The 23,989-nt window shown below is 34.3% G+C and overlaps 1 protein-coding gene across 3 annotated transcripts in view; it reads left to right on the forward strand.

The window, feature by feature from the left end:
• Positions 1–23,412, forward strand: part of LOC114335146 (juvenile hormone acid O-methyltransferase-like) — a 51,158-nt gene extending 27,746 nt beyond the window's left edge. The window contains exons 2-5 of one of the 3 annotated variants that reach the window (XM_028285321.2): positions 8,065–8,137; positions 9,493–9,918; positions 15,105–15,379; positions 23,162–23,412. In XM_028285321.2, the coding sequence (XP_028141122.2) occupies positions 9,557–9,918; positions 15,105–15,379; positions 23,162–23,349 (825 nt within the window). In that variant the 5' untranslated portion in view covers positions 8,065–8,137; positions 9,493–9,556 and the 3' untranslated portion in view covers positions 23,350–23,412. Of the gene's footprint in view, positions 1–113; positions 208–8,064; positions 8,138–9,492; positions 9,919–15,104; positions 15,380–23,161 lie in introns of those variants that run through there. The other 2 variants (XM_028285320.2, XM_028285318.2) reach the window with 2 other exon arrangements.
• The last annotated feature ends 577 nt before the right edge of the window (positions 23,413–23,989 follow it).

The raw sequence follows: 23,989 nt of genomic DNA on the forward strand, positions 1-23,989 counted from the left end.
CTAATGACAATCTAGTTTATCACAGATTGGTATCAATTAAATAAAAAACGTGCAATATGTTTGGGTATAAATATTTCATTCTAGAATACGGTAGAATAATTATGTTTTAAGAGTTGTTTAGTGACCAACGTCTAAAGAACACGTTGTAGGGGAAGAATCAGTAAAGAGGAGGTATCTTTAGTGTTTCTCAGTTCAGTGAATTATTTGGTCAGTTCATATTTTAAATTAAAATACCAACATTTTTCTTTGTTTCAAACTAGGGTGCTAAGTCAGTGGAATTTTAACTGATATTTGTCTATTATCTGTAGCTATGTATGTATATTATAAACTGACTTTAGGTACCAATAATAGACATATTTATTTCTTACTATGCAAATCTCTCAGCTGTTACGTCGATATCTGTATTTTTTCACTTCTTTTTTGCAGCTTTATCTGCTCTTTTTGCGTTGTTTGCACTTTGAATAATTACTAATTAATTCTAAAATAGTTTCTAAGCTTGTAGTATCGGTATTCAACTGAGCTACCGCAAATATTCGGATAAAATTAGCGTCTCTTTGTAAAGACAATGAAGTCGACTTTACTAAGTAACAAGACATTTATTCAACATACACACACTACACATTACACTATCAGATTGCGAAATCAACTATACCATGCCAATTACGATTAGTTGTCGAGGCATTAAGAGCACAGGCGCAAATATTTTACGTCTATCCCTACTTTTTCTTTCTTTACACGGCAAGTTACTTATAGTAAAATTCTCAGTGGTATGGATATATTATACAGTGGTGAGCATGCTAATAACCGGCAAAATAGCGCAAAAGATGGAAAACATAATACATTGCGAAACAAAAAGAGACGAAGCTCTTGGAAATGGAAATGATCATTATAAACGTATAAATTAACATTTCATTACATAGTTTCCCACCTTTAGACGTATCAGACAACTGTCACTGTGACAGTAGAATTTTATAAAATACTCCTGTCACAGAGGTATAAAGGAGGGAAACTATGTAATGTAATGTTAATTTATACGTTTATAACGATCATTTCCACCTCCACTAGTTGCATCTCTTTTTGTTTCGCAATGTATTATGTTTTCCATCTTTTCCGCTATTTTGCCGGTTTTTAGGGTACTCATCAGTGTATATAAACATTGCTTGACAATGACATTGTCAAAAATTAAGTTAGAGATGACTTTTGAATGTTCTTGGATAACTGTTACTTGTATAATCGCTAAATTATTAATTCAGTTAATTAATAAATATGATATATTTTTCACTAACTATGTATTCAATGATTATATTCATTTATATACTATGCAATCAAAACTACTACTTAATCGAGAAAAGAGGAATAGTGATGAAGTGATTTTTTTAATAATATATTGTTACTATGGAACGCTTAGATTAAATATTGAACATATTTAACAACAAAATACTTGGATCGCAGAATATATTTTATCCTGGTGTATTGTCTTCTTGGGATCTTTCGTAATTAATAAACAATAAATAACTTTTTATTATTTTCACGTCTTAAATCAATTATTAGTCAGATACACTATCAATATTATTTATTAAACAACTCAAAATATTTCTGAAGCCGTGTCAAATATCTCTAAAATTGTCACTGTCTTGTCAGAACATTCTGTTCGACTGAGTGCGTTGTAGGACAAAGATAGCGAATGTTTGATTTGGAAAATATTACCACGGACATGGTGTTCATTTTTTTCGAATCCTGAAAAAATCTAATAAAAATATTTTTGAAAAATTTAAACGCAGAATTAAAGACTAAATTATTACCGAAGGCCGAAAGTCCCTTAGAATAAATAAAAAGTTTCTTTTGAATGAGATATTTGAAATTAAAAATCAGACTTAATTTTCTCTTGGCTTTTCACCTCTGTAACTTATTAAAAGAGACATTATAGAAGTTTTCAGGGACTTACGGCCCTCGGTAATAACGTAATCTTTCATTCTGCGTTTACATTTTTCAAAAATTCTTATTAGTTTTCCCAGGATTCGAAAAATATGTATCCCATTTAAATAGCATTGGAGCCGAAAATGTGTACCTATCCCCTTAAGCTAAATAATAATAATAATAATAATAACTCCTGTGGGAGTTTTTTGTCAGTTCTTCTATCAGGCGCGGCCCCCTGCGAATGGGGGATGCTTTCTGGGTATTTGTAGCGCCAGTACCCAGAGAGTAGCAGGGATACTTGCCGTGGAACAAAAACTGACACCTGGCAGTAGGTATAAAATGCAAACCCATTAATATGGAGAATTATGATTTATGTTTAGGATCGCTGCCTGGGGATCGCCAGGGCACGTCTGGAGCCGGCGCTGGACGTGACAGCATGCGGGACGTCGGTGGCAGGGTGTTGAGGAGGCGGGCCCCTGTCATACAATCAGCTACAGCCCAACAACAACAGCCACAAGTGAGCCAAACAACAGCAAGAGCTCCACCCGCCGAAGGTGCTGCGCTGGAACCTCAGCCGGCGCTCACTCAAGCGGGACGACCGAGGCAGCGCATGAAATGGACTGCGTCCATTAATGAAAACATTTTGCGCTTCTACTACAAGGTGACAAACCTCGGTCAAGAAACGATCGGCTACCGACAACAGCTGTATGCCGAATTTTGCAGAGAGTACCCAGATATTCAAGTATCGGAGCAAAGAGTATCAGATCAATACCGGGTAATCATCAGAAATAATCTTATCCCAGAGGCTAGACGCGATACCATCAAAAGCGAAGTCGAACGGGAGATTAACAATCAAGGGCTAATTTTAGATCAAGTCCCTAATGAAATCCCTGATCAGCAGATTCCTGAGCTTCCCATACCAGTAACTCAACCTGATAATACACCGCAGGAAAACAACGAGTTACGTGATAGCCTAGTAAACGAAATGGCTCGCGCCGTACAAGAGTTTAATGGAACAAACCCACTTAGCAGACCACCGCTACCAAGAATTAACTCTTGTAAGAAACTGGGTGCGCTGTTACAAATTGTGAACACTGAAGTCCTACCCAATTACGTCGTAGAAGCTCACACATTAGAATATTTGCATATGCTCATCTACTGTGCAGCAACAGCAATTGCTAATGTAATGGGCATTAAGATCAGAACACGACGGGGTACTAATAACGGAAGAACAGGTAACAGAATTGCACCCTGGGAAAAAAGACTGCAAGGGAAGATTGAATTACTGCGTAGGGATATTGGCCAAGTCACAGAATATTTACGAGGAGTACCAAGGAGAAAACTCATTAGGAGAGCTGAAGAAATAATGCGGAACACTGCAAGACACTCGAGATACGATCCAGACAATAACACAGCTCAACAGTGTCTGGATACATTAAAACAAAAACTCTCCGTCTATTCAGGGCGACTAAGGAGGTACAAACTTAGTAACAACCGAAAAAGCGACAATGCACTTTTTGAAAATTCCGAGAAGGCGTTCTACCGAAAACTCAATTCCACCGTAGAAAGTGCCGACAAGTCTTACCCAAGCCAAGAAGAAATTCATGAGTTTTGGGGAAATCAACTTTCCACACCAGCTGCTTTTAACAACAATGCTAGATGGATAGAAGATACGACGCACAACTGTCACCACTACGTTACTGCTAACTATGAACCATTCACGACTGAAGAGGTCTCAAATGTCATCAAAGAGCTTCATAACTGGAAATCCCCTGGACCAGACGGAGTTCAGAACTTCTGGCTTAAAAAGTTTTGGTGTATTCATGATTCTTTATCAACATTAATTAATCATGTTATCTCTAATCCGCAGGAAATACCATCATTTCTAACTCAGGGAACTACTTATTTAATACCAAAGGATCAAAATAGCACCCAAGATCCATCCAAGTACCGCCCAATTACTTGTCTTCCAACTTTGTATAAATTGGTCACATCCTGTGTAACCCGGCGTATCTACCAACACTGTGCTCTAAACAATATCATAGAGCCTCAACAGAAAGGATGCGCTAAGGGTTCCATGGGTTGCAAAGAACAACTTATCATCGACTCAGTCATTTCGAACCAGGCATTCACAAAAAAAAGGAACCTTTTTACTGCTTTTATTGACTATAAGAAGGCCTTTGATTCAGTACCGCATGGATGGCTTATAGATATATTAAGAATATACAAAGTCGATGATAACATAGTGACCTTTTTAAGGCATATAATGAGAGATTGGAAGACTAAAATTCACCTCCAAATACCCGGTGAAAACAATATCGAAACCGAAAATATCGCAATCAAACGGGGCCTGTTTCAAGGAGACTCGTTGAGTCCATTGTGGTTCTGCTTAGCTTTGAACCCCCTTTCCCAGCTATTAAACTCCACTGACTCAGGTTTTAGCATTAGAAACAATAATACTGTGGTAGCGAAGCTCAATCATCTGTTGTATATGGATGATTTGAAATTAATGGCTTCCACTCGAGAACACCTAGAACAGATGCTAAAAACTGTAGAAACATTCTCTAATGATATTAGCATGCACTTCGGACTAGACAAGTGCCGTGTTTTGAATATAGTCAGAGGAAAGGTACAGCCCGGTGGATTCGACATGCAAAATGGCCAGAACATCGAGGCCATGGGCGAAAACGATATGTACAAATATCTTGGTGTAAAGCAGGCGCGGAAAATTGACCATAAGCAAATGAAAACTGAGATAACTACTGAGTTTATACGAAGGGTAAAACAGCTGCTTCGTTCACAGCTTAACAGTAAAAATTTGTTTAAGGCACTAAACACCTACGCTTGTTCCGCGCTTAGCTATTCATTTGGTATTGTTAAGTGGACAAAAACGGATATTGAACATCTTCAGCGAAAAGTACGAACACACCTCACAAAGGCACAAAAACACCACCCTAAAAGTGCAGTAGAACGAACGACATTACCCCGGTATTTAGGAGGAAGAGGACTTATGGATATAGGTGAGCAATTAGATAAACAGATTGCTAATTTAAGAACTTATTTTCAGATGCAGGCTGAGACATCTAATCTACACCGCGCCATTTGCGCAGTAGATGACACAACACCGGTCAAGCTGAGGGAACCAGAAATGCGCATAAACCACCTTACTAAGGACGAAAAACTGCGCACCTGGATGGGCAAACCTCTGCACGGGCGACATCCCAATGAGGTCAGCCAAGACTATGTCGACAATACAGCGTCGAACTATTGGTTGACATCGGGTAAGATGTTCCCTGAAACAGAAGGTTCAATACTAGCCATTCAGGATCAGGTTATACCAACTAAAAATTACCTGAAACACATCGTCAAAGACCCTCAGATCCAGAACGACAAATGCCGATATGGATGCCGAACCCAAGAAACCATCCAACATCTTACAGGGGGCTGCCAGGCATTTGCTGCAACTGAATACAAGGAACGGCATGACGCAGTGGGAAAAATCCTTCATCAAGAGATAGCTATCAAGCTGGGACTTCTCCAAACGGACCATGTCCCATATTATCAATACGTCCCTGAGAGTATGCTTGAGGATGGCAACTACAAGCTATACTGGGACCGTACTGTGCTCACAGACCAAACAGTGGCACATAATAGACCAGATCTCGTACTAGTTAATAAATTAACAAGGCAAACAACATTGATTGATGTGGCGATACCTAACAATAATAATCTACGTAGTAAATTTACTGAAAAGATCGCCAAGTACAGAGATCTGGAAATTCAAATACGAAGACAATGGAGAATGCAAAGTACCCAGACGATACCTATTATTATGTCTACTACTGGAGTCATTCCGAAGAACCTCCTCGAAAACATAAAAAAGCTGGGTCTAAATGAACACCTTTATAAGACCATGCAGAAAGCTGTACTACTCGCGACGGCCAGATGTGTACGAAAATTTCTGGGAGATACTCCAGCATACCAAGTCACCTAGGGCTCGATAACACGGAAAGAGTCCCACCAAAGCTCAATCCTTTTGATACCGTAGGTATCTGGGATGAGTCAATTTTCCCCTTACAGGGAGTGTGAGCCGTATGGCTAAATCTGGGATAATAATTATTAAGCCTAAGTGCGTGGCCTAAGTGTCCTCTATTTGCTTTCTCTTATTTTCGTCGTCTCTACGTGATTATATATTAAAAAATCCGGAGATATGGGACGCAGCCAGAAAGCAGTTTATTAACGAAAAGTCTTAGATTTAAAATATTGTTTATTATATTTTTATTTCAATTATTCTAATTGTTTAAAAAGTAGTAAACTTTGTATCTGGGGCTTTTCGTTGTTTTCCTCGTAATACGAGAGATGTCGCTAGATTGCGTCTCAAAAGATGGGTTCATTGCATCGCGATGGTTTGCCTTAAAAGAGGCAGAATGTTTATATTCCCTTCAGAGTTGTGACTGCATAAACTTCACTAATGATGCATAAGGATGCTGAAATAGTTGCTATATGGAGATGGTAGTCCAACTCTGAATCGAATATAAACAAAACCTGCCTTGAACCCTTTTTTATCTTTTTCATTTTACTCAGTTTTTGAGTATTTAGAAACTGTCTTTCGGTCCTTTTCCTAGACGAAGAGAAGGTAAATGCGTGGCCTAAGTGTCCTCTATTTACTTTCTCCTATTTTCGTCGTCTCTACGTGATTATATATTGTAAAATCCGGAGATATGGGATGCAGCCAGAAAGCAGTTTATTAACGAAAAGTCTTAGATTTAAAATATTGTTTATTATATTTTTATTTCAATTATTCTAATTGTTTAAAAAGTAGTAAACTTTGTATCTAGGGCTTTTCGTTTTCCTCGTAATACGAGAGATGTCGCTGTATTGCGTCTCAAAAGGCGGGTTCATCGCATCGCGATGGTTTGCTTTAAAAGAGGCAGAATGTTTGTATTCCCTTCAGAGTTGTGACTGCATAATCTTCACTGATGATGCATAAGGATGCTGAAATAGTTACGATATGGAGATGGTAGTCCAACTCTGAATCGAATATAAACAAAACCTGCCTTGAACCCTTTTTTATCTTTTTCATTTTTACTCAATTTGTGAGTATTTAGAAACTGTCTTTCGGTCCTTTTCCTAGACGAAGAGAAGGTAAATGCGTGGCCTAAGTGTCCTCTATTTGCTTTCTCCTATTTCGTCGTCTCTATGTGATTATATATTGTAAAATCCGGAGATATGGGATGCAGCCAGAAAGCAGTTTATTAACGAAAAGTCTTGGATTTAAAATATTGTTTATTATATTTTTATTTCAATTATTCTAATTGTTTAAAAAGTAGTAAACTTTGTATCTAGGGCTTTTCGTTTTCCTCGTAATACGAGAGATGTCGCTGTATTGCGTCTCAAAAGGCGGGTTCATCGCATCGCGATGGTTTGCTTTAAAAGAGGCAGAATGTTTGTATTCCCTTCAGAGTTGTGACTGCATAATCTTCACTGATGATGCATAAGGATGCTGAAATATTTACTATATGGAGATGGTAGGCCAACTCTGAATCGAATATAAAAAAAACCTGCCTTGAACCCTTTTTTATCTTTTTCATTTTTACTCAATTTGTGAGTATTTAGAAACTGTCTTTCGGTCCTTTTCCTAGACGAAGAGAAGGTAAATGCGTGGCCTAAGTGTCCTCTATTTGCTTTCTCCTATTTTCGTCGTCTCTACGTGATTATATATTGTAAAATCCGGAGATATGGGATGCAGCCAGAAAGCAGTTTATTAACGAAAAGTCTTAGGGCAAAGTTACGGGCAAAGTTAGCGAAAAGTAACAGGGGACAGAAACAGCTTCAGAAATTCAGAACCATGTTTATTTTACCACAAATCATGTACTCTCCTATAACTGCTGACACAAAGATTATAAACAACTTGAAAGAAATTTAAAGAAAATAAACAAAACATTCCCAATACCTAAGCGCAAAGATGTTTGGTTTTTAGAAACATAATATCTTGACCAATAAATATTACGACACCCTAGGAATACAATTCTATGCGTTGTATACCTTTATATTATATTTACGTGTGTGAGGTGCAAAAATAACAAACACAGGTTAGCGATATCTGGAACTTAAACCATATTTAAAAAATTAATTTTTCTATTTTAGTGCAGTAGACTCGCGATTATCAGAGTCTCGGTCATCCGAACCCCTCGGTTAACAGAGGCAAAAGTAATAACAGGTGAGTTACAATTTTCAACCTTGACGCAACATCGCCGATTCAAAATCAAAAAGAGGAATAAAGCTTATGCAAAATCAAAGACTTTTTTAAACAGTAATATTGATAAGGTAAATGTTTTTATCTTTTATAGACAGTACTGTATTAATTTTGTCATTATAATATCCACAGTTATGATTATTTACGTGTTCTTCTATCAATATAACCAATCTCAGTGTTAACCGAGCTTTTCCGTATCCGAGGTAGTCACGGTCCCAGTTACCTCGGATAATCGCGAGTCTACTGTATATTATATGATACCAGCAGAAAAAAAGCTCATTTTGGCGCCCCCAAACAGTGGCGCCCGCCTGCAGTGCATCCCTTGCAGGTCCGTTATCGCCGGCTTTGTATACAGATTGGGCCAAATAAAAGAGTCCACCTCGATATTTGGCAGTATTTATTAGATTTCTACGGAAATGACGAAAGAGGTCGATTTTTGATCTAAGGGGGACACATTTTTACGGTACATACATCTGTCATTTGCCAATCCCCTCCCTTCTACTTCCACCGCCCCTTATTTTTAAATAGGGAATAGGGGTCGTGTGTTAGCTCATTTGAAAGGTTATTCAATTCTTTATTCAGTAGTATTAACATTGACATAATTATTTATACTACTATGTATTATATGTCCAAGAAAAATATTTTAAATTAAATTAATTCACACAAAAAGATGAATGTATGTAATTTATTAAACTCAAAATACATTCTACTGCTGACAGAAAACAGAAGAAAATGTTTATTTCATAAATAAACATTGTTTGTAGCTTAAATTCGATATTCAACATACCAAGAGGCAGATGGGTGGCAGCTTGAACATTGTACTTAAGCGAAAAACAATGTTTATTTATCAAAAAACATTTTTTTCTGTTTTATGACAGCAGTAGAATATATTTTGAATTAAATAGATGACATACAGTCTTCTTTTTGTGTCAATTAATTTAATTGAAATATTTTCTTATCGGACACCCTGTATAAATAATTATGTTAATGTTTATATTACTGAACAGAGAATTGAATAACCTTTCAAATGAGCTAGCACAAGACCCCTATTCCCTATTTAAAAATAGGTGTAGTCGGAATGAAAGGGAGGGAGTTGACAAATGACAGATGTATGTATCGTAAAAATGTGTTTCCCTTAGATCAAGTATCGACTTGTTTCCTCATTTCGTTCAAATCTAATAAATACTGCCAAATATCAAGGTGGACTCTTTTCTTTGGCCCACTCTGTATATTATACATAATATATACCACAATGATTACCAAAAAATATAATATAGGTATTAAATTAAATTAAATTAACCTTAAATTTTTTCTTTTAGGTTTTGACCATTAAAATACTACGTTCCTCGTTTTTTATACAAATTCCTTGGAGAAACAATAAATATGATTGAACCAGAACTATGGGGAAAATCTTCAACTTTTCTATCTTCAGTTCATCTAAAGAGCTTGACTGAAATAAAAAACTCCCTTAAATGGAAAAATAATGAATCCATCTTTGAATTTGGAATGGGCGATGGCAGTAACTCAAAAAGTGTACTGTTTCCCATACTACCTGATAATTACAAGGAGTTTATTGGTTCAGATGTTAGCCGTCGAATGGTTGAGTATCTGAGGCGAAATAGTACTGATCCGAGAGCAAGATTTGTTCTCTTAGATATTTCAGCCGATTCCATCCCTAAAGAATTTGTTAATCGGTTTGATCATATTTTTGGATTTGCTGTCATGCACTGGGTGAAAGATACGCGGTAAGATATATAACTTTTGTTTTCTTAAATTTTATTTGCCAATAAAAATCAATTGCCCGCTACAGTCACTGCACTAAATTTTTTTACTTCCTCCTATTTTATACTATCTCCCTCCAATTTTTTCTGACTGATTCAAATTTTTTCAGACACCCTCAATTTTTTTCTGACAGCATCTAATTTTTACTGACTTCCCCTAATTTATTTTCACTATACAGGGTGAGTCACCACTAACGGGACGGAAGATTACAGCGAAATGGTAACAGATTTGAAAAAAAATTTAAATTAATAGTTTGTAAGTTGATAAAATCTACATTTTAAAATTATTTTGAAATATACAGGGTGTCCCAATAAATAGCGGTGTATCAAAGTTATATTTTTTCTTATGAAACACCCTATATTTTATTGCATTTTTAATTGTCCGCAAAAAATAAGGTCTAGTTTCATAAGGCTTTCCTATACCTATGTACAGAGTGTTCTGAGTTATGTTGTCTTTTCTTAAAATGTAAAGTTTTAAGAGAAGGCTTATTCTCAAGTTATTTAAGAAATTATAAAAAAATTACTTTTACATTTAAATATTTGGATATTGGTTGAATGTATTTCATGATTAATTATTACACATTTATTTACAGGGTGTTCAAAATTTACAGTTTCATTATTGAATTATTTAATGTGTCATATGATTCTTATTTTAAATGGAACGCCATGTTCATTAATAAATAATTATATTTGGTGTCGAAAGAACTGTTCACTCAGAAATAACGCTTGAATCGACCGGCGATTTTGAATGTCAGTTACGCCAGCGATATCAGCTATTTAAATAAAATTTGTGTCAACTCGACCGCGACGGTAAAAATTCGACCTATCTTGACCAGAGTGTCCTATCGACAAAAATGAAAATACGTTTTAAGGGTGAACACTGCATTTTTGTCCAGTCGCGAATGTTTTTCAGTCAGGATATTTATCATCTATCAGGAGGGACCTTTTTCCTTTTATTTGACCCTTCATAATCAGTTGCAACAACTCGTTCTTACCATTTCTAAGTATGTGTCCCAAACATGCTGCTGTTGTTTCCATTTAATGGTGGTCAAAAGTTCTCTGTCTCTTCCCACTATATGTAACACCATATCGTTCGTAATATGATCGATCCGTGGTATTTTCAATATTCTCCTAAAAGGCCACTTCCAGCTTTCTCAGTAATTCAATATTAACAATCCAAGCTTCGGCTCCATAAAGAAGAATAGTGTGGATATAATAACATTTTACCACCCGATATTGGATCTGCAGATTGATTTTTTGGCTACTCAGAAAATTCCTCTTCTTCACAAACGCTGTTTTGATTGCTCTATCCTTCATTAAATTTCTGATTTCCCATTTAGATTTTCAGTAATCCGGACCCCTAAGTATTTCATTTTGTCGTCTTGTTCATCATCTTCATTATTTATCTGGATCCTTGTTATGACTGCACCGCTCTTACTGATAACTAACCAAAGTTTTGTTTTTTTTTTATGTTTATTTCTAAATCAAATTGTTCCCCAGTGTCACATTTTGTGTTTAGTGGTGTGTGCAGGTCTTTCTGACTTTTATCAGAACAGCCTGTTAGTATCAGTAGAGATTTCTCATCATGTTAATATTATTTTTGTCGAGTCCTTTTGCTTTATAGACAAGGCGAAACCGCCGGGTTCGTTGGAGAAAATATTCCCATGAGATTTTTTTGCATAATCATATTCGTGAAACATCCCAGAATAAGGTTCAAGAAGTCGCCCACGTGAAAAGTGGTCCAAAGTTTTTTTTTTAATTGTTTTTTAATCAAATTGCAAAAATTAGTAATTTTAGCCCCGATACATTTTTTAGGTTTTTTGGACCATTCTGGACAAAAAAGGTCTCTTATAATTTTTCTCTAAAATTGCTCGTTTTCGAGTTATAAGCAATTTAATATTTGAAAAAAAAAAAACGAAAAATGGCTATTTTTAAGGGTTAATAACTGGGTTAAAAGTTATTATTGTGAAAGTCAGAAAGTGATCAAATTATAAAAGTTTAAAGCCCACCCTACAAGATCCTGAAGAAATTTTTGTCAATATTTTATCACTAAGCTGTTATTTTTAAGTTAAAATAATAAGCGCCATGCACGTATTAGGCGGCCGGCAATGATGAGTGCGAGAGAGATGCCATTCCGGCAGTCAATGGTGCATCTTACTCGCAGTCACTACATGAATAATTAAAAATAACAGCTCAGTAATAAATTAATGACACAAATTTATTCAGGATCATGTAGTGGAGGCTATAATCTTTAATTTGGTCACTTTCTGAATTTCATAATCATAATTTTTAACCGAGTTTTTTTTATTTAAACACAAAACCACATCAACCGCGCAGGGTTATTAGTGGATATAACAATACAAAGTATTACATTAAATAGAGTTATACAATTTGATGTCTTTTAAATATGTTAACACTGATGAAACTTTTTTGGTGAGGATTGTCTTGAGGTCATCGTCTGTGATTCTATGGGATCTTCTTTGGCTTAGCTTCTAGGTCTGTTCTTACAAAGATGGCTACTCCGTCACTTGCCTGTTGTGCTATTCTGTTTTTTGGAAAACATTGGTAGTTTTGAAGATTAATATTGGATTGCTTAAAATGAGTTTCTTGAAGACATAAGATCTTAGGGCATGTTTCATTTATTAGAAGTTTTAATTGTTCTAAATGGGTATAGAACCCATTGATATTCCACTGTAATATATAGGGGTTAGACATTTTCGAGTTCTGATTGAGAGTGTGTTTCATCGGTCTCTTCTGTGGAAGAGAAATTATTGGGGCTTAGTTTCTTTCTTAATCGAGTTATATTATTTTTTAATTTTGAATTGTGGGTATAGGCGTGAACAAAATTAAGGATCTGAATTAATTCGGCTGTTTCGTTCGAATAGTTTTTTGAGGTTATTTCGGGATGTTTTGCGTTTAATGTGTTTTCGAGAAAGTCACATATTTCGTCGAAGTTAAGGACAAATGGTGGTGATCTGTTTGCGATTTTGTCTTTAATTGTCTCTAGGGAAAGTAAAAGTTCATCTCGAGAATTTCTTTTAGACGTTTTTGTTTTTTTCTTTGATTTCCTTGTTACTGGAGAAGAGAAGATATGAGAATCGGTCTGTGTGGTATTTTCGTTGATTTCTGGAGACGATGAGATGAGCCTTTTTAGATGTTTTGTGACGTTTGGAATAATTTTAGGTTGTGTTATTTCTAATGGAGTAAGATTGCTGATCTTGTTGGAAGTTGATGGTGTTGGTATTTTTAAAGTGTTTGTTTCATTTGTATTATTTGTAGGTCTTGACATGTCGTCGGTTTCTATGGTAGATTCTAATTGGTTATTAGAGACCTGTGCGTCTGGGATCTGAACTAATATGTTTTGGGAAGATGCTGGGTGATCGTTAGAGGTGGATATTAAGGCTTTGTCAGAAAGTTTTTGTTCTGTTTGGTTATAAGGTAGATTTGTTATATATTGTGTATTTTGGGAGGTTTCTGGAAGAGCTTTAGAAGAGGTTGGATTAGAATTGGTTGGGTCAGGATTTGTTGTATTAGAAGTGGGTGGGTTAGAATTGGTTGAGTCAAGATTGGTTGTATTAGAAGTGGTAGCATTAGAAGTGATTGTATTAGCGTTGTCAGGACATTCTCTTTCCTGGTGACCAATAGTCTTGCAATTTGAACAGTTGAAGCCTTCTATAGAAAGGTATAATCTGTAAGTGGTATTATCATGAGAGATCATGAAAGAGTCGGGAATTGACATATTTTCTAAAGGTGTGATAAATGTTTGCCTTCTAAAACTCAAGATATAGCTATATTCGCTTTCAGGCATTCCTACCCTAAGAAAAGTCATTTTAGAGACGGTGTTTATACCCATTTTACGTAGTTCTTGTTCAATTAATGTGGTTGGAACAGAAGGACCAGCGTTTGATATTATCAGTCTTTGAGCTGGAGTGATAAGTCTTCTTATTTCTACTTGAGTTTCTTTTATATTGACGTATTTGTGGGAATGCAGCAATGAATCAAATATATTTTTAGAGGAATGATATATACATATTCTATTGTTGGCTATTCTGGAAGCGAAAAATACGTTACGTGGACCAACTATTGAACCGACGGCTATGATGTACTCTTGAACTTTCGTTCCTTCAATACTAGAAAGAACTATGGCTTCGTCTTTTGTTGGTTGTTTAAACGTGTTAACAATACTGGAATATGAGATGTGAGATGAAGTTTGGGTAGTGTTCATGGTGTTATTCGAAGTCATGTTTGATTAATTTTGGAGACGTTGCAAGGCCGGCCCTGTCGCCGGTTCAAAATCCGGTATGGATCTTGGCCCAAAACTGGTCCTATTTATATTTCTTGGATATTTTATAGGTTATATTATTATTAATATAAATATATGATGTGGTTTTTGGTACTCACGTCAGGTTTGTGAGGTTTACATGGTGTTTCCACTATAACAATGTGGAGGAACTAACAAAATAATTTTAAATTTTGTTTTTATCATTTAAAAACTGATAAATTTCGCAGCGGTTTACAACGTGATGTATATTATTACTGTCAGGACCGTACTCCTTTTAACCGAGTTATTAAGCCTTAAAAATCGCAATTTTTCGTTTTTTTCAATTTTAAATTGCTTATAACTCGATAACGAGCAACTTGAGAGAAAAATTATAAGTGACATTTTTTGTCCAGAATGGTCCAAAAAACCTAAAAAAATATGTCCGGGCCGAAAATATTGATTTTTACAATTTGAATAAAAAAAATTGAAAAAAAACATTGGACCACTTTTTACGTGGGCGACTTCTTGAACCTTATTCTGGGATGTCTCACGAATATGATTATGCAAAAAAATCCCATGGGAATATTTTTTCCAACGAACCCGCCGTTTTCGCCTTGTCTATTAGACATTCCATGAGAATGATATGTTTAACTTTATCGCAAGCTGTGTCATAGACTATAAATACAACGAAAAGATCTTTTTGTTGATCACAATATTTTTGGGCAAGATTTGTGAAACTATACAGAGCTTCAACTGTTCCGAAGCCATTAAGAAAACTAAACTGGGTGTGATAGGTAATTCAGGGTGAAGAACTGCCAACCTGAGTCCTAGATCCATTTGTTTTTAATTTAAAATACTAAATCATCGCTTATTTTTTATTTTGTTTTAGAAAAGCTTTGAAAAATATGTACAAAATGCTGAAACCTGAAGGACAAATGCTTCTAACCTACGCAGATGAAACATCCGCAGACGAAGTATATTACGAGTTTTCTTTACATCCAAAATGGAAAAAATATGATCATACGAAATTAATTTCACCTTTCTTTAGAAGAAAAAATGTAATGGAGGAGTACAACAAGCTATTTGAAGAAGCTGGATTCAAAGAAATTAGCAGTACAGTTGAACAACTGGCTTCAAAGTTGACGGATGAAAATATGTTTTATGGTAAAAAAACTTATTTTTGTACGTGCATAAAGACACGTTTTTCTATAGGTTATATTATTCTTTCCTCATATGTCTAAATTCTTTTCTGTATGTGTGAATATGGTTCACGTAGCCAATATCCGCCAGTAAGTCACAACGATCCTGCCGGATATAATTTCTTATTTATCATACCTTCTAAGTTATTTCTTTTGATATTGTCTTATGTAATCGGCATAAAATGATAGTTTTGTATTTTTAGTGTATTTAGCTATACCAATGACAAAGACAGATAGAAATATTCCGGATTCTTTTTAATAACAAGTACATTTTCCTATAAGTACTCTAATATAAAAATAATTATATCGACCCCTGCAAAGAATAACGTTGTAACCAGCATTTATTATACTCTTTAGAAATGATAAAAAAGATACAAATTTCTTTGATTTCTCTTTTTATATGCATGTGACATTTGTGACAGTGTAAGGAGTAAGTAATTATATAAATGTTGAACTCCTCTTTTAGAAAAAGGTCTACTTTTTTATTAGAGGATAGGTTTTTGAACTGTTGCAGTTACAGTTTTTGATATAAATATAAAGTTCATCGGATAATATTGTAACTGCACTTACGATGTTCTTATCTGACACACGTGTGGTACCTACCTGCGAAAGATTATCGGAACTTAGCAGCCAGTACGGCGAATAAAATTGTAACAACGTTACGCGGCGAATAAAATTGTAACAGCTGTAATTACTCTGGTGATCTTCAAATAATTCAAATATTTTTTATACTTACGGTATTATTTCATTCTGAATATTTCTTATAACTGCAGTTACAGCCACACTGATCATATTGGCAGATTGAGCATAAGAAGATGTATAAGAAGAACACTGTAACTCAAAATCTCCAAGAATGTTAGTTACAACGTTATTCTATGCAGGAGTCGATACATGCATACATACCATAGTTAACTCTAATCTTTGCATGAGTACCTGTATGCGTGAGACAACATACCAGCTTAAGAGTAAACAGTAGCGATCAAGAGGTAGCAACAAAATATAACTTCGGGAGATAGTATCATAAACTTTGGCAACAGTGGTAATCTTTGACATTATCTATGATTAATATTTTGACAATATCATAGTCGCGCTAAATTAATATTAAATAGATATTTATAATTATAAACCAAAATGGGTGAACATTTTATGTTAAGATAGGTATTTAGAAAGGTATTTGCTTGAAATATCTAATAATAAAACAATAATAAATAATCATTTTTTGTTGTGAAGCGAAACAAATTTCGATTTTCGCATAATTTTGGCACGGATTTTAATGGACTTTTTCTTGGAAGGTTTCACTTTATTTTTCGTTTGATTTACTTTTTCCATTTTGTTAAACTATTGATAATATTTTTAGAATAAAAAATCCTCCTAAAACTTTATATACTTGCATTACAATTCGAACTATTTTTACGTAAAATATACTTATCTACCTACATATAACTAAAACTCACAATTAACAACAATCTATTCTTTCAAAGACGCCAACAACTTATACAACAACAACAAATATATAATAAATTAACTATCAATAAACACTACTTTCCTATGAAACAACAAAAAGGAATTCTTAAATTAAAACACTACTGCACTGAACAGATATCGATAAACATGACAGAACGGATTAGAGAAAATCTGACGCAGGTTTGTCAAAATGACAGTGATCATTTCTCTATGTTGCCTGATTAGTTATTTAGTTATAATATGTTCGATTTCTTGTTAGAAATAAAAAATTTTAGTAGTTCCAAGATTACACAAAATCTAGGCATGGGATAAAAAAGTTTATTTGAAGAAAGTTTTTTTTTCTTATTAATGGCGGTACAGGCTCCTTTTCTCAATATTTTATTTAATTATAGAGTAATTTCCACGTACTAACATATTTCTGAAATTAGGCTCTGTACCGCCATTCTTTAGTATATTACGAATATGTGTGCCAAATTTCTCGACAAAATATTCAAAATTAGAGCCGCAATCTTGGAACGCGTTTGTTGCTACCTGTTGATCGCTACTACAGCCACTTAATTTCTCTTAATTCCGCTCAGTTCTAAAACCAAATTTATATTATAGTTTTTTTTATTAATATATTTATTGACCTTACTCTTTCTGAAATATGCACTTTTAAAAAATTGTCATTTTAAATTATATTGTAATTTTTTGACTATCCATTTTTTGACTATTTATTGTAATTTTTTTCATACTTTACTGCGGATAGCATATTACAAGTGAGAACGCCATCTGAACTTTTCTTGAAGTGTCCTGTTATCCTTAAAACCGATACACAATCTAGAGTAGTACATTATTGTTAGTTTTAGAGTACTGGCATTAAAATTTCATTAGAATTTTGTTACTAATATAGCACACTCCTTATTTTTGTAGTTTACTGCATATATCGTCTTCTATTTCATCACTATACTTCATATTACGAATTTGACTATGTCGAATTCCATACCGTTGATGATGATTCATTAGTGAGGAAATATCTCACGTCTTATTCCAAGCCCAAAAATAAAAAAAGTATCGAAAACCTCCACTTTTCACCCTCCGTAACTCTGGAACCGTTGATTTTATAACAATTATGTGTGGACCTTTTTTGTTTTAAATTTTATGTAGAACATTTTTGTATAGAACATTGTTTACGCTAACGTATAGTTTTTTAGAAATATTGACGAAAAACGAAAAAAAAACTACTAATTTGCCGATTTTTCACCCATCCCCCCACCCCCCAAACCGGACGCTCAAAATTGTGTAACTTTTTAAAGGAGTGGACCATATAGAACAATTTGGTGTTGATGGAAAACTTTTATTTTGGCTGTTTGGGTTAGGCCTCTTTTTGGACCAATTATACTATAATACCTCCGTAACTTTGGAACCGTTCATTTTAGGAGGATTATGTATAGAGATTTTTTACTTTATCGTACTACATACGTAGTATGAGTATAATAATAGATAAAGTTATAGGATCGTGCAAAAAAAAATTTTCAGATTTCACTTTTTTTTGACGTTTTGAGTCCCCCTGAGTCTAAAAAGCAAATAAAAACAAAACATGTCGGAAAAACATGTCGTACGTACGTATGTCGCCACCGCCCAGCAAAAACTACTGGACCGAATTTGATGAAATTCGGTATGAGTACGTTTAAGAGAATTTTGTCGAGAAACTAAGCTTTTAAAAAAAAACCTCTCAAAGGGGGGCTGAAATAGGGGGGTTATTTAGGGCCCATTTTTGCAAATTTTGACCGAAATGAATGAAATTCAACTCAAAGTAAGCTCATCGATAGGTAAATAAAAATACGGAATTTGACATTTCCAAATTCAAAATGGCGACCAACATGGCCGACCGCCCACCCGACACATTTCCCTATCTATCTAGAAACTTGTTTAAGATAAGTTTAATTTGAAAAAGTCGTTATATAGCCTAAAAATAGGGCTATAAGAAGGATGTTATCGTTTTTCAGAAAAAGTTACGGGTTGCCTATATTTAAGGGGTCAAATTTTGACATAAATTTGAACAAGATTTTGTCAAAAATGGCTACAAGGAATTGTTTTATTTTTTGATATATTTTTGGTATCCTATCAGTAAATTGAATGACATTAGTCATATATCCTAACTCCCCATAGGAGGGGAGTTATGAATTTTTTATTGAAAAATATTCGAGTACCCGTAACTTCCTTCTTAATAGAAGCTAAAATTTGAAATTTTGAAAACATATATGGTACCTTATTATCTATTATTACAATAAATTTTACCAAAAATATGGCTTCCGATTGAACCGGAAATTAATAAAAAATCTTAATTTTTTAGATACGCCTTGTATATTTTAACATATTTTGAAAGAATGTAAAATTACCTTTCCAATGACATAAAATTCATTGCTGTAGCTCAAAAAGTCGAAAAGTTACGGTAAATAGAAACTTTGCTATAATCTTATGTGTGTCCTCTCTCACGCGTTCATAGCAGAGCATTATTTTAGGGCAGTCAATGAGGGTATTTGGCTCCGAATTCCATCCTACTACATTGATGTACTTGATATTTTCACAGTAAGTAGGGAATAGCTCAAGAAACAAAATCTACCCTATATACTATGGCGCTTTTATCTTGGGGCGGTTCCCACTTCTTCAAGGGGGTGGAAAATTTGTTGGTCAAAATAAGCACGGAAGTGGCTAAAGAACCTATTTCTAAGCAAAAACTGGTCTATACTTTTTTTTGAGAACTCAATACTTTTTGAGTTATGCGTAGTTGAAAATTGGCCATTTTCATTGAAAAATGACACCTCTTCGGACGGATTTTTTGTGAATACCTTAGATGTATAATGCTACCAACACCTTTTGTAGTGTTTGAAAAGGCCTTTAAAACGAGCACCGTTAAATGTCGGTTACTTACACACTAAGCGAGATATGGTGCAAAAAAATATATGACTAATGTACTTTAAGGAAAAATGAAAAGTATATACATTTAACTCCCCATCCACCTTAATTTAAATGCATTGTTTTCCTTCTACAATACCTTTTAATATATATAGTGTTATTTCTACTTTCAAAAAGTTGAACGGGTTTAAAATGAATGGTTTTTGTAAAAAATGTGATCAAATTATAGAATGAATTTTTAAATTTTTTTAAAAATCTTCCTTTTTCTCCATGTAATTCGAAAATAAAAATATTTCACCCCTGAGAAGTAGTGGGAACTTCCTCCATGATAAAAGCGCCATAGTATATAGGATAGACTTTGAATTAGGAGATTGGGCTACTCCCAAAATTTCATTAAAATCCATGCAGTAGGATAAAATTTGGAGATAATATCTTGTTCTTAATCTCGCACACTGACTGGCGTAATCGAAATAGAATGAAATGCAAATATTGTAAACTAATAATTTCTCAGAAAAATGAACTAATTTGAAATGAAAGTATGACTATAATATTCTATTGATTTATGCAATAACCTACACATTTATAGCGTGTCCCCGAAATATGGCATCGAACATTTTCTCAAATGCAGGAATTAATGATGCGTAGAACCATAAAATACTTTTAAGTACAGTAGGTGTTTCTAAAATATCAAAATAACGAGTAACTTTGTTATTTTTATAGAATTCCAGTATCTAGTACCATAACGATAATAGATCGGTACGATAAAGTTCTCGGGTGGCCCTTCCGTCCAGCGTTTTTATTTCAAATTTAATGTAGAACATTTTTGTATAGAAGGTTGTTCATGCTAAACCACATAGTTTTAGAAATAATGGCGAAAAACGTAAAAACTACGAATTTACCGATTTTTCCCCGCTTCCCCCCCCCCCCAAACCCGACGCTCAAAATGGTGTGACTTTTTTCTGAACATTATGTTGACCCATATAGAACAATTTGGTGTTAAAGGATAACTTTCACTTTGGATGTATGGGTTTGGGTCTAGTTATACCATACTATTAGGCGATTTATCATATTTTTCCCATACTAACACGTCTCCAAACTTCTGCTACGCAGTTGCCATCGTTTGTTATATTAGGTTTGTTCGTAGTACGATCCAATCGATCAGCAACCGTTGCCAACCATCAGACGCATGCGCAGTGAACAGTTAGCGTTGCGCAGTTAACAGTTAGCGTTCGTAGACTACGAACGCGCATGCGTCTGATGGTTGGCAACGGTTGCTGATCGTTCTACGAACAAACCTAATAGATCCGAGATAGTTGAAACTGTCTACTATCCGGTATTAGTGCAATTGGTTACTAAGCTGAATCTCAGAGGCGTAGCTACCGCCGTATCATCCGTATCAATTATACGGGGCCCCCGACATTCATGGGCCCCGGCGCGTCATGTCGAAACAAAAGTTCCATTTAAAAAATTGGAACAAAATATTCTACAATTTCACTCTTAAAACGCTTTAAAACAGTGGGTATTGTTGGGATATCGACCTTTTCGTGTAATGGATTCTTTATCTATCTTATTATAAATTGTATATACCTCTGTATATCTATTTGCCGCCGGTCGCGGTTATTCCAAAATAACAGAGCTTTTTTTGTTTTCAAGCTACTTCTCATTGTCAATTTACAGTTGGCTGAGTGTGAGACACTGTATAATGTATAATGCCAGATTGCAATTTTTTTAATCGCTATACCTTTGAATATTTTTGAAACAGTGCGTATTGTTGGGTATATTCTGCTGTAATCTATTCTTTATCTATATATTGTATTATATACATTTCTACGGGATTTGAGGTAACAACTGGTTAGAGCAAATAATACTGACTTTAGTCTCATATACAATGTATGTGAGGTACCACAGGGGTCAGTATTGGGTCCTCTAATTTTTCTTGTCTTTATAAATGACCTCACTAATTTAAAAATCGATGGAAACATTTTTCTTTTTGCGGATGATACGAGTATAACTTGGAGCAACTCAAATACAGTCGGAGAAATGAAATAGTACCCATGAACGAACATATAAAACACGCTGTATTTTCCTGTCACCGTGTCACACAAAAAAATGGCCAGCGCAAGTACATGTAATAATTATTGTTACATGTACTTGCACTGGACAATTTTCTTTGTGACACGGTGACAGGAAAATACAGCGTGTTTTATATGTTCGTTCATGGGTATTCTTTCATTTTTCCGACTGTATTGCAACTCTTCATGCAACTATAGTTTCTGATCTACTTACAATAAAAACCTAGTTCGACCCTAATTAACTCTTTTTTAAGGTGAATAAGACAGTAGAATTATTCAGCCATTGCTTCTTAATGACAGATAGATTAGTACCGTTGATTCAGTAAAATTACTTGGTATTTTTTTAGACAGCAAAGTTAAAGGGTCTCCCTTCTTATCGGTCTGTTAAGTAAGAAATACCCCTCAGCTTTCTATGTAATAAGATCTGCTTCGAAGGAAATCAATTTAGCATCTTCGAAAATAACATATTTTTTTTTTGTTCGAGTCTTATCTTCGATATGGTCTTCCTTTTTGGGGTTCTAGTACAGCTACCGAGTCAGATATTATATTTAAATTACAAAAAAGGGCAATGAGGTATCTGTTTGGAAACCTTAGTGCAGCTCAATACAACAACACATTGCAGAAGCTATTTGTTTGTTTGCTTAATTTGCAAACACCTAAATACATCTCTTTCTAGTAAGATCTAACAATGACTACTCCACCAGAAATTCAACTCTTGATGTCTATTTACCGATCCCGTCCACTGAGTTATACTGTAACATCTTTCCCCAAGTTCAGTAACATGACAAAAGCCTATCGATCTGAAAGACCATAGTATTCGGGAGAAGAGTTTCTAATAACTAAGAAAGTACATTTTTTACCCGTATGTACAAGTAACTAAAGTATTTTTATCTATATTTGGATGTGATACGGAGAACTTCTTAGTACCTAAGGTTGTATTATGCAATTTGCAATTTATTTAAATTTTGCAATAGATTGTCTTTGTTTTAGTTTATTATCTTTTATTTTGTAATATTGACGTTTTAGGTAATTTCAGTAAACTGTATTTGTTGTTTTTTCCTTCGCTTTGTAATATTTGTCCATAAAATTGTAAAACTTTCAGTGATAATAAAGTATATTTCTCTTCTAATCTATACAAGCGTATATCAGTCGTGGAAAAGGGCCCCGCGACAAACTTTGATAGGGGGTCCCTGTGTGGCTAGCTACATAGGGCTCCATCTGCTCTGAAATGGCTTGAGACCATTGTTTTACGTTGAATTTTTATATTAAACATTAACCTAATTGTTTTTTTTGTTTATATATCTTTTTTGTAGATTTTTGTATTAGTATAAATCCCATTCTAAGTATGGTTTCCAACGAAGAATATGAAGAATATAAAGATGAATATATTTACCGAATGAAAAATAACAAACTAAACAAAACTATGAAGTGTCCGAAGACCGGAGAAATTTCTTGTTACACTAGTGCAGTTATTACTAGCGTTCTACTGGAAAAGTTATAAAAAATAGAATTGAAAGTTGTAGAATATTTTACTAGAAAATAAACGAATCTGATTTGACAGAAATTTATCTGTTTTATTTTAAAATTATTTTAAAATTTATTTAAAATTATAACGCCATCTACTCTTTTTTTAATAGGACAGCCTATGTTTAAAAAGAAATAAATGATGAGTTCTTCTAGAGAGAAAACAATTCTACGTATGTAGATTTAAGATATCTCACTATAATTACTCTATGAAATATTCTAGGAAATATGTAAAAATGGCTGTTCAATCAATTCAAATTTTTGCCACTTTAGGCCAATCAAGTTAAATTTTTACTCGACATAAATGTAAAGACGGATTTAACAGTTAAAATGTGTACTATGCCATATTACAAAGAGACTACCATCTAGGAATTCATCGATTTTTTAATGGAACAAATGTTAAACAAAGAGTCATAACGTTAAACTTAATTTTGTACACATAACGTGTTTATTTAGATATTTGATGTCAACAGACAACTTTTTCAGAAAAAAAGATACACAAAGTGAGATGCGCTAAATTAAAATCGGTTAATAAACAAAAAAGTTTTTTTTTATTAAAAAAAAAGTTATTGCAAAACGAATGACAACATCGCTGTTTTTGAATATGGTTAATAACC

This window comes from Diabrotica virgifera, chromosome 1, assembly GCF_917563875.1.
Source record: "Diabrotica virgifera virgifera chromosome 1, PGI_DIABVI_V3a".
In the NCBI taxonomy this organism is placed as follows: Eukaryota; Metazoa; Arthropoda; class Insecta; order Coleoptera; family Chrysomelidae; genus Diabrotica; species Diabrotica virgifera.